The 12,287-nt window shown below is 45.5% G+C and overlaps 1 protein-coding gene across 1 annotated transcript in view; it reads left to right on the forward strand.

Moving 5' to 3' along the window:
* The first annotated feature begins 58 nt into the window (after positions 1-58).
* The window catches only part of thap4 (THAP domain containing 4), a 410,225-nt gene continuing 397,996 nt past the window's right edge, over positions 59-12,287 (forward strand). The window contains exon 1 of the mRNA XM_085990827.1: positions 59-155. Coding sequence (XP_085846953.1) covers positions 82-155 — 74 coding nt within the window. The 5' untranslated portion in view covers positions 59-81. The remainder of the gene's footprint in view (positions 156-12,287) is intronic.

The following is a 12,287-nucleotide window of genomic DNA, read 5'->3' on the forward strand; positions in this document are numbered from 1 at the left end:
AGCTGCTGACGTGGGCGCCATCTTGTTGTACGGCTGCTGAAGCTGTTGCCTCTGGTAGATATCTGACTGTTTATCTGGAAAATGGTGATATCGTGTTCAGCTCACTCCTGTACTAACAGGCAGGGTAAAGTAGCCAAGTCTATCTCATTCCACAGGTGGGTGTACTATTCAAGATGAGGATTGTCTCTTTGCAGTGTTCAATTTGTTCCACTTTTAAAGAGATTACCCATGCAAAATTATTTTCTTGTAATTTAGTCTCAAATTTTATTTTCAAAACCCATTTGTATCTGTTGTACTTTTGAGTTAGGTTTCCATGCTTGTTGGATTCTTATCAACACGTTTTAGAGTTTCCAAATCAAGCTACTGAGAAATCCCCACAAGAGTTTTTGTTTGTACAATGTGAAGTTGACACTTCCTGTAAAGACACACCACGACAAGCCCGTGCCCAAAGAACTTTGGTGTAGTTGATAGAGCCAAAACTTAGGGACCCAAGGGTTGCCAACTCTGGTTGGAGGCATTCCTAGAGGTTTGATCATTTGACTTCTACAATGTTATTGCATTTAACCTTACAGCTTGGGTCCCCTGTCGTTGAGTATCTTAGCTCGTGGTTTTGTGCCTGCAGCTGTTTAACAAGTTTCAAAAACCAGGAGGCCACCTGTGTACAAGGGAAATCGAGGGTGGGGAAGAGTATCCGAGGTGAAGGGAAGGAGCGATTCGCAGAGGGGAAACCAGAGTTGGGAGGAACTTTGGTTCCACCAGTAACTAATGGTAACTCATAATCAACAGTAATACAATAACTCACGATATTTAACTGGTTGCAATAGGTGTACTGCCCTAGTATCCTACCTGTAACTAGTAGTAACCGTATAACCTAAAACCCAACTGTCCAGCCTTTGGCCCTCTGTTCACCATGCTATTTCTGCGGCTACTGATCTACTCAACATAGAAACACAGAAGATAGGAGCAGGAGTAGGCCATTCGGCCCCTCGAGCCTGCTCCGCCATTCAATCAGATCATAGCTGATCATCCAAACTCTGTACCCTGCCCCTGCCTTCTCCCCATATCCCTTTAGCCTTAAGAAATATATGTAACTCCTTCTTGAATATATTTAATGAATTGGCCTCAACTGCCTTCTGTGGTAGAGAATTCCACAGGTTCACCACTTTCTGGGTGAAGAAATTCCTCCTCATCTCTGTCCTAAATGGCTACCCCTTATCTTTAGACTGTGACCCCTGGTTCTGGACTCCCCTGCCATCGGGAACATTCTTCCTGCATCTAGTCTGTCTAGTCCTGTTAGAATTTTATAAGTTTCAATGAGATCCCCTCTCATTCTTCTAAACTCCAGCGAGTATGAGCCCAATCGACCCAATCTCTCCTCATACGTCATTCCTGCCATCCCAGGTATCAGTCTGGTGAATCTTCGCTGCACTCCCGCCATGGCAAGAACATCCTCAGATAAGGTGACCAAAACTGCACACAATACTGAAGGTGTGGTCTCACCAAGGCCCTGTACAACTGCAGCAAGACATCCTTGTTCCTGTACTCTCATCCTCTCGCTACGAAGGCCAACATTCCATTTGCCTTCTTAACCGCCTGCTGCACCTGCATGTTTACCTTCAGCGACTGGTGCACAAGGACACCCAGGTCTCGTTGCACTTCCCCTTCTCCCAATCTATTGCCGTTCAGATAATAATCTGCCTTCCTGTTTTTGCCACCAAAGTGGATAACCTCACATTTATCCACATTATACTGCATCTGCCCAATCACCCAACCTGTCCAAATCATACTGGAGTTTCTCGGCATCCTCCTCACAGCATATACGCCCACCCAGCTTTGTGTCGTCTGGAAACTTGGAGATATATCTAGTTCCCTCGTCTAGATCATTAATATATATTGTGAATAGCTGGGGTCCTAGCACCGATCCTTGCGGTACCCCACTAGTCACAGCCTACCACTCAGAAAAAGAGCCATTTATGCCAACTCTTTGCTTCCTGTCAGCCAGCCAGTTCTCGATCCAAGTCAGTACCTTGCCCACAATCCCATGTGCTTTAACTTTACACGCTAACCTCTTATGCGGGACCTTGTCGAAAGCCTTCTGAATATCCAAATACACCACATCCACTGGTTCTCCCTTATCTATTCTACCAGTTACATCCTCAAAAAATTCCAGTAGATTAGTCGAGCACGATTTACTTTTTGTAAATCCATGTTGACTTTGTCCAATCCTGTCACTGTTTTCCAAGTGCTCTGCTATTACATCTTTTATAATGGACTCTAGCATTTTCCCCACTACCGATGTCAGGCTTACCGGTCTATAATTCCCCGCTTTTTCTCTGCCACCTTTTTTGAATAGTGGAGTAACATTAGCTACCCTCTAATCCATGGGAACTGTTCCACAATCTATAGAATTTTGGAAGATAACCAGCAATGCATCTACTATTTCTAGGGCCACTTCCATAAGTACCCTAGGATGTAGATTATCAGGCCCTGGGGATTTATCAGCCTTCAATCCTGTCAATTTCCTTAACACTATTTCCCTACAAATACTGATTTCATTCAGTTCCTTCCTCTCGTTCGACCCTATGTTCCCCGACATCTCTGGGAGGTTATTTGTGTCCTCCTTTGTGAAGACAGAACCCAAGTATGTATTTAATTAGTCTGCCATTTCTTTGTTCCCCATTATAAATTCCCCTGATTCTGACTGCAAGGGACCTACGTTTGACTTCACCAATCTTTTTCTCTTCACATATCTATAGAAGCTTTTACATGTTCCCTGAAAGCTTACTCTCATACTCTATTTTCCCCCTTTTAATTAATCTCTTTGTCCTCCTTTGCTGAATCCTAAACTGCTCCCAATCCTCAGGTTTGCTGCTTTTTCTGGCCAAATTATATTTCCTCTCCTTGGATCTTATGCTATCCCTAATTTCCCTTGTTAGCCACGGTTGAGTCACCTTTTTTGTTTCATTTTTATGCCAAACGGGGATGAACAAATTGTGTAGTTCATCCATGCGATCTTTAAATGTTTGCCATTGCCTATCCACCGTCAACCCTTTAAGTAACATTCCCCAATCCATCGTACCCAACTCGCGCCTCATACCATCGTAGTTTCCTTTATTTAAATTCAGGACCCTAGTCTCTGAGTCAAATACTTCACTCTCCATCTTAATGAAGAATTCGATCATATTATGATCGCTCCGCCCCAAGGGGCCTCGCACAACAAGATTGCTAATTAATCCTTTCTCATTACATAATACCCACATCACACCCTCACCACCACTTTTGATGTCCTAATCCCTATTAAAACAATTACACTTTTATCCTGGCCATTCCCCCTGGTACAGCCCTCATCTTCGCTCCCTTAAGTCCAAGGGATGCAGACTTGAACGGATATGGCATTTTACTGGCAGATCTGGCTGGACCATATAAAGCATAATCGGGTCCTGCTCTCGTCTGCCAAAATTGCTCACTATTCCAGAATCATAATGGAATGCAAAGATAAACCCCAGCTCCTATTCTCCTGCTAATGTCATGTAACCAACCAGGGAACAGGCTATTTTAGATCTTGTATTGTGTATTGAGACAGCGTTGATTAGCAATCTCGTAGTAAAGGATCCTCTGGGGCAGAGTAATAATCATATGATAGAATTTCACGTTAAGTTTGAGAGTGACTTGCCTAGAGTCCTAAACTTAAATAAAGCCAATTACATTGGTATGAGAGGTGAGTTGGCGATGGTAGATTGGAAAAATAGGTTAAAAGGTATGGCGGTAGATAAGCAGTGGCTAGCATTTAAAGAAATATTTCATAATTCTCAACAAAAATACATTCCATTGAGAAACAAAAGCTCCACAGGAAAAGTGATCATCCATGGCTAACTAAAGAAGTTAAGGATAGTATTAGACTGAAAGAAGAAGCTTATAATGTTGCGAAGAATAGTAGTAAGCCTGAGGATTGGGAGAGTTTCAGAAACCAGCAAAGGATGACCAAAAAATTGATTAAAAAGGGAAAAAATAGAATGAGAGAAAACTAGCAAGAAATATAAAAACAGATTGTGAGAGCTTCTACAAGTATGTAAAAAGGAAGAGTGTAGCAACAGTAAGCTTTGGTCCCTTAGAGCTGAGACAGCAGAAATTATTAAGGGGAATAAGGGAATGGCAGAAACAAACAAATATTTTGTATCTGTCTTCACAGTAGAAGACACAAGCATAACAAAAATGGTGGGGGAACCAAGGGTCTAATGAGGGTGAGGAACTTAACGTAATTAATATATGTGAAGAAAAAGCACTAGAGAAACTAATGGGACTAAAAGCTGACAAATCCCCTGGACCTGATGGCCTACATCCTAGGGTTCTAAAAGAAGTGGCTGCAGAGATAGTGGATGTATTGGTTTTGATCTTCCAAAATTCCCTAGATTCTAGAACGGTCCCAGTGGATTGGAAGGTAGCAAATGTAATTCCGCTATTCAAGAAAGGAGGGAGAGAGAAAACGGGGAACTACAGGCCAGTTAGCCTGACATCAGTCATTGGGAAAATGCTGGAATCCATTGTTAAGGAAGGAAGTGGTATCAGGGCACTTATAAAATCATAACGTATCAGAGGTGCCATCTTTCAGATGAGACGTTAAACCGAAGCCCCGTCTGCTCTCTCAAGTGGAATTAAAAGATCCCACGTCACTATGTCGAAGAAGAGCAGGGGAGTTATCCCCGGTGTTCTGGCCAATATTTATCCCTCAACCAACATAACAAAAACAGATTATCAGGTCATTATCACATTGCTGTTTGTGGGACCTTGCTGAGCGCAAATTGGCTGCTGCGTTTCCCACATTACAATAGTGACTCCAAAAAAAAAGTACTTCATTGACTGTAAAGTGCTTTGAGAGGTCCCGTGGTCATGAAAGGCGCTATATGCAAGTCCTTCTTTCCTTCCTTGGAGGTGGTGCAATGAAGGTTCACTCGATTGACTCCTGGGATGAGAGGGCTGTCCTATGATGAGAGATTGTGTAGAATGGACCCATACTCTGGAATTTAGAAGAATGAAAGGTGATCTCATTGAAACAAACAAGATTCTACTCGGGTCCCCTCCCTTACCTCTTTTTCCGGTACATCGATGATTGTATCGGTATCGGTGCCGTTTCCTGCTTTCGCCCTGAACTAGACAAGTTCATTCACTTTACTTCCAATTTCCACCCTTCCCTCACCTTCACATGGTCCATCTCCGACTCTTCCCTTCCCTTCCTTGACTTCTCCGTCTCCATTTCTGGCGATCGGCTTTTGACAAACATCCACTACAAGCCCACTGACTCCCACAGCTACCTGGACTACACTTCCTCCCACCCCGCTTCCTGTAAGGACTCTATTCCATTCTCCCAGTTTCTCCGTCTCCGCCGCGTCTGTTCTGACGATGCCACCTTCCATACCAGTGCTTCCGACATGTCTTCCTTTTTCCTCAACCGAGGATTCCCCTCTACTGTGGTTGACACGGCCCTTGACCGTGTCCGTTCCATTTCCCGCACTTCTGCTCTCACCCCTTCCCCTCCCTCCCAGAACCACGATAGGGTTCCCCTTGTCCTCACCTTTCACCCCACCAGCCTCCACATTCAATGTATCATCCTCCGCCATTTCCGCCACCTCCAACGTGATTCCCACCACCAAACACATCTTCCCCTCACCTCCCCTTTCAGCATTCCGAAGGGACCGTTCCCTCCGCGACACCCTGGTCCACTCCTCAATCACCCCTAACAGCCCTTCTCCTTCGTCTGGCACCTTCCCATGTAAGCGCAGGAGATGCAACACATGCCCTTTTACCTCCTCCCTTCCCATTGTCCAGGGCCCCAAACACCCCTTCCAGGTGAACAGCGATTTACTTGTACTTCTTGCAATTTAATATACTGTATTTGCTGCTCACGATGCGGTCTCCTCTACATTGGGGAGACCAAACGCAGATTGGGCGACCGCTTTGCGGAACACCTCCGTTCAATCCGTAAGGGTGACCCTGAGCTTCCGGTCGCCTGTCACTTTAATTCACCGCTTCACTCCCACTCTGATCTCTCTATCCTCGGCCTATTACATTGTTCCAATGAAGCTCAACGTAAGCTCGAGGAACAGCACCTCATCTTTCGATTAGGCACTTTACAGCCTGCCAGACTCAACATTTGAGTTCAACAATTTCAGATAATTATCCCTGCCCCCATTTTTCATGCTGTATGATTTTTGCCACTCCTAACCCACCCCCCTGTCTCTGCACCTGCTTAATATCTGTTACATTTCCAGCTTTTTCCAGTTCTGATAAAGGGTCCCAGACCTGAAAAGTTAACTCTGTTTCTCTCTCCGCGGATGCTGCCTGGCCTGCTGAGTATTTCCAGCATTTTCTGTTATTATTTCAGATTTCCAGCATCTGCAGTATTTTGCTATTGTATTAAGATTCTGAAGGGGATTGACAGGGTAGATGCTGAGAGGTTGTTTCCCCTGGCTGGAGAATCTATAACTAGGGGGCATAGTCTCAAATGGCCGGCTCCTTATTATAAGACTGAGATGAGAAGTTCTTAAACTCCTCTGCCCTATCTCCTCCACCCTCACCTCCGAGAACAAGTGTGAGGAGCTCATGGACTTCTTTGTCTCTAAGATTGAGTCCATCCATTCAGCTGCCTCTGCCACTTCCCTTCCTTGCGCTAACCCACTGGGCCAAACCTTCACTAAGGTTCCCCCCTGCCCTAGCCCTGAACTACCATCTTTCTCCAGTTTCTTTCCGATCTCCCCTCATGACCTCTCCGCAGTCATCTTGTCCATGAGACTCACTTCCTGCTCCCGTGACCCTATTCCCACCAAACTGCTGACCACCCAACTTCCTTTTCTGGCTCCCATGTTAGCTGATATTGTTAACGGTTCTCTCTTCTTGGGTACTGTCTCCCTCTCCCTCAAATCTGCTGTCATCACCCCTCTCCTCAAAAAAACAAACCTTGACCCCTCTGTTCTTGCAAACTACCGCCCCATCTCCAACCTCTCTTTCCTCTCAAGTCCTTGAACGTGTTGTTGCCACCCAAATCCGTGCCCATCATTCCCAGAACTCCATGTTTGAATTCCTCCAATCCGGTTTCCGCCCTTGCCACAGTACCGAAACAGCTCTCATCAAAGTCACAAATTACATCCTTTGTGACTGTGACAATGGTAAACTATCTCTCCTCGTCCTTGACCTGCCTGCAGCCTTTGGCACAGTTGACCACGTCATCCTCCTCCAACACCTCTCCACCATCGTCCAGCTGGGTGGGACTGCACTTGCCTGGTTCTGTTCTTACCTATCTAATCGTAGCCAAAGAATCACCTGCAATGGCTTCTCTTCCCACTCCCGCATCATTACCTCTGGTGTCCCCCAAGGATCTATCCTTGGCCTCCCCCCTCCCCGCTCCCCCCCCCCCCCCCCCAAACATCTTCTGAAAACACAGCGTCAGTTTCCACATGAACGCTGACGACACCCAGCTCTACCTCACCACCACTTCTCTCAACCTCTCCAGTGTCTCTAAATTGGCTGACTGTTTGTCCGACATACAGTTCTGGATGAGCAGAAATTTTCTCCAATTAAATAATTGGGAAGACCGAAGCCATTGTTCTCGGTCCCCGCCACTGACTCCATCCCTCTCCCTAGCATCTGTCTGAGGCTGAACGACACTATTCGCAACCATGGTGTCATATTTGACCCTGAAATGAGTTTCTGACCCCTTATACACGGCGTAACTAAGACTGCCTATTTCCACCTCCGTAACATCGCCCGTCTCCGCCCTTGCCTCTGCTCATCCACTGCTGAAACCCTCATCCATGCCTTTGTTACCTCTAGACTTGACTATTCCAATGCACTCCTAACTGGCCTCCCACGTTCTACCCTACGTAAACTTGAGATCCTCCAATACTCGGTTGCCCGTGTCCTAACTCACACCAAGTCCCATTCACCCATCACCCCTGTGCTCGCTGACCTACAATGGCTCCTGGTTAAGCAACGCCTCGATTTCAAAATTCTCATCCTTGTTTTCAAATCCCTCCATGGCCTTGCCCGTCCCTGTCTCTGTACTCTCCTCCAGCCCAGCCCCACCCCACCCCACAATATCTGTGCTCCTCTAATTCTGCCCTCTTCAGCATCCCTGATTATAATCACTTAACCACGTGCCTTCTGTTGCCTAGGCCCGAAGCTCTGGAATGCCCTCCTTAAACCTCTCTGCCTCTCAAGATGTAGAATCAGTTTGGGTGGAGATAAGAAATAGTAAGAAGTCACTGGTGGGAGTAGTATCTAGGCCCCCTAATAGTAGCTATACTGAAGGACAGAGTATAAATCAAGAAATAATGGGGGCTTGTAAGAAAGGTACTGCAATAATCATGACGATTTTAATCATCATATAGATTGGACAAATCAAATTGGCACGGGTAGCCTTGAGGATGAGTTCATAGAGTGTATTCGGGATGGTTTCTTAGAGCAATACATTGAGGAACCAACCATTGAGCAGGCTATTTTAGATCTGGTAATGTGTAATGAGACAGGATTAATTAATTATCTCATAGTAAAAGATCCCCTAGGGAAGAGTGATCATAGCATGGTCGAATTTCAAAATCAGTTTGAGGGTGAGAAACTTGGGTCTGAAACTACTGTCCTGAACTTAAATAAAGGCAATTACAAGGGTATGAGGACAGAGTTGGCTAAAGTGGACTGGGAAAATAGATTAAAGGGTAAGATGGTAGATCAGCAGTGGCAGACATTTAAGGAGATATTTCATAAATCTCAGCAAAGGTATATTCCAGTGAGAGAGAAAAGCTCTACGAGAAGAATGCACCTTCAGTGGCTAACTAAGGAAGTTAAGGATGGTATCAAATTGAAAGAAAAGGCATATAATGTTGTGAAGATTAGTGGTAGGCTAGAGGATTGTGAAATTTTTCGAAACCAGCAAAAGATGAATTAAAAAATTATAAAGAGGGAGAAGATAGAGTATGAGAGTAAACTAGCAAATAATATAAAAACAGACAGTAAGAGCTTCTACAGGTATATAAAAAGGAAGAGAGTAGCTAAAGTAAACGTTGGTCCCTTAGAGGATGAGACTGGGGAATTAATAATGGGAAATAGAGAAATGACAGAGACTCTAAGCAATTATTTTGGATCGGTCTTCACGGTAGAAGACACTAAAAACATCCCAATCATAATAAATAATCAAGGGGCTATAGGGAAGGAGGAACTTAAAACAATCTCTATCATTAGAGAAAAAGTACTAGGCAAACTAATGGGGCTAAAGGCCGACAAGTCCCCTGGACCTGATGGCCTACATCCTAGGGTCTAAAAAGAAGTGGCTGCAGAGATAGTGGCTGCACTGGTTGTAATTACCAAAATTCCCTGGATTCTGGAGAGGTCCCAGCGGATTGGAAGACTGCAAATGTAACGCCACTATTCAAGAAAGGAGGGAGACAGAAAGCAGGAAACTCTAGGCCAGTTAACCTGACATCTGTTATTGGGAAAATGCTAGAATCCATTATTAAGGAGGTAATAGCAGGACATTTAGACAATCAAGCAGAGTCAACATGGTTTTATGAAAGGGAAATCGTGTTTGACAAATTTGCTAGAGTTCTTTGAAGATGTAACAAACAGGGTGGATAAAGGGGAACCAGTAGGTGTGTATTTGGATTTCCAGAAGGCATTCGATAAGGTGCCACATAAAAGGTTACTGCACAAGATAAGAGTGCACGGGGTTGGGGGTAATATATTGGCATCGATAGGGGATTGGCTAACTAACAGAAAACAGAGTTAGGATAAATGGGTCATTTTCTGGTTGGCAATCAGTAACTAGTGGGGTGCCACAGGGATCAATGCTGGGGCCTCAACTATTTTACAATCTATATTAATGACTTGGATGAAGTTAACCGAGTGTACTGTAGCCAAATTTGCTGATGATACAAAGATAGGTGGGTTAGAAAGTTATGAGGAGGACACAGAGTCTGCAAAGGGATATAGATCGGTTAAGTGAGTGGGCAAAAATTTGGTAGATGGAGTATAATGTGGGAAAATGTGAGGTTATCCACTTTGGAAGGAAGAATGAAAAAGCAAATTATTATTTAAATAGAGCGAGACTCCAAAATGCTGCGGTACAAAGGGATCTGGGGGTCCCGTACATGAAATACAAAAGATTAGCATGCAGGTACAGCAAGTAATTAGTAAGACTAATGGAATGTTGGCCTTTATTGCAAGGGAGTATAAAGTAGGGAAGTTTTGATGCAACTTTGCAGGGTGCTGGTGAGACCGCACCTGGAGTACAGTGTGCAGTTTTGGTCTCCATATTTAAGGAAGGATAAGAACATAAGAAATAGAAGCAGGAGTAGGCCCTTCAAGCCTGCTCCGCCATTCAATAAGATCATGGCTGATCTTCTGCCTCAACTCCATTCACCGGCCCTATCACCATATCCCTTGATGCCCTTACTAGTCAGAAATCTATCAACTTCTGTTTTGAATATACCCAATGACTCAGCCTCCACAGCCCTCTGGGGTAGAGAATTCCAAAGATTCACCACCCTCTGTGTGAAGAAATTTCTTCTCATCTCAGTCCTGAATGGACTACCCTTTATCTTGAGGCTGTGGCCCCTGGTTCTCGACTCCCCGGCCAAGGGAAACATTCTCCCAGCATCCGTCCCTGTAATAATTGTGTATGCTTCAATGAGATCCCCTCTCCTGAATTCAAGAGAATACAGGCCTAGTTTACTCAATCTCTTCTCATACGACAGTCCTACCATCCCAGGAATCAATCTCGTGAACCTTCGTTGCACTCCCTCTATGGCAAGTATATCCTTCCTTAGGTAAGGAGACCAAAATTGTACACAGTACTCCAGGTGTGGTCTCACCAAGGCCCTATATAATTGGAGTAAGACTTCTTTACTCCTGTACTCAAATCCTCTTATAATGAAGGCCAGCATACCATTTGCCTTCCTAATGGCTTGCTGCACCTGCACATTCACTTTCAGTGACTCATGTACAAGGACACCCAGGTCCCTTTGAGCATCTGCATTCCCCAATCTTTCACCATTTAGGAAATACTCTGCCTTTGTTTTTTCTACCAAAGTGGATAACTTCACATTTATCCACATTATAATCCATCTGCCATGTTCTCGTCCACTCACTGAGCCTGTTGAGATCCCCTTTGTAGTGTGTGTACTTTGCAGAAGGAACTATATTCTGCAGCCCCTGTATACTGCAGTACCAGTAGTGACCACCCCTGTATATAAGCCTGTGTAGTAACTTTTGCATAGTAGTTCCAGGTTGTCTCCACTCAGTAAAGACCTGTGAAAACCAACTCCTGCAGTCCGTGTCTCAATTATACACGGACATAATACTGGCGACGAGCAGATCCGAACTTACCTACAGTCTGCATCACCTCATGGGGATACATCCCTGAAGCGAAGTTATCAGAGGTCGAGGCCAGAAGGAAGAAGAAAAAAAAAACGAACAGAAGGAACGGGCGTCGACCGTGGCCATCCGCCTCTGATTCATCGGAGTTGAAGATTTGCAGGAGAGGCTGTCGAGAGCGGGGCTTGGTTATCCTGTCGATGGTGTGTCAGCTAATCGGGCTGGTGGCAGGTAGTACACTGATCCTTCCTGGGCTGCGGCGGTCTAGAGCTCGATCGGGTGGCTTTTCAACGGGGCCGAGCAGCGTTGTCGGGAAGAGGAGAGAGAGAGGGTGGAGCACACAGGGCGCGGCCGGTGCTACGAAACCGGGCAGCGTACAGACCCGAGAAGAGGGAGGCAAGTGTCCCGCAGGGTTGCTCCGACGACGGGGAAATAATAAAAATTAGAAGCGCAGAAAGCCGCGGGGAGCTGCAGTTTGCCACGGGAACCGCGGAGAACGGCGTTAGCAGCAGCGCGGGGGGGAAGTGCGCGAAGACCATAGGGCGTCGCCATCAAGGCATAAAACGCCAGCAACAGCGCTAGCAGCAGCGGAGAAGACAGCGCGGGAGGCGCCATCTTAATCCAGCGGGGAAGAAGGCAAAGCGGGGAGGCGCCATTTTGTTAAATCGGGGAAGAAGGCGAAGCGCGGGAGGCGCCATCTTAGATTTCCAAGATGCCGAAGACTGGCAATATCACTGCCTTCGATAATGCAATAGAAGACTGGACCACGTATGTGGAAAGAGTCGAGGTATATTGCGAGGCAAACGAAGTAGTCGATGAGAAAAAGGCATCGGTACTACTAAACTTAATGGGCGCAAGAACGTACGGCCTATTGCGGAACCTGATTACTCCAGCCAAACCGAAGGCGAAGAGTTTTAACGAAATTGTTG

This window comes from Somniosus microcephalus, chromosome 6 (assembly GCF_052327205.1).
Source record: "Somniosus microcephalus isolate GS21.2 chromosome 6, FLI_Smic_1.0, whole genome shotgun sequence".
In the NCBI taxonomy this organism is placed as follows: Eukaryota; Metazoa; Chordata; class Chondrichthyes; order Squaliformes; family Somniosidae; genus Somniosus; species Somniosus microcephalus.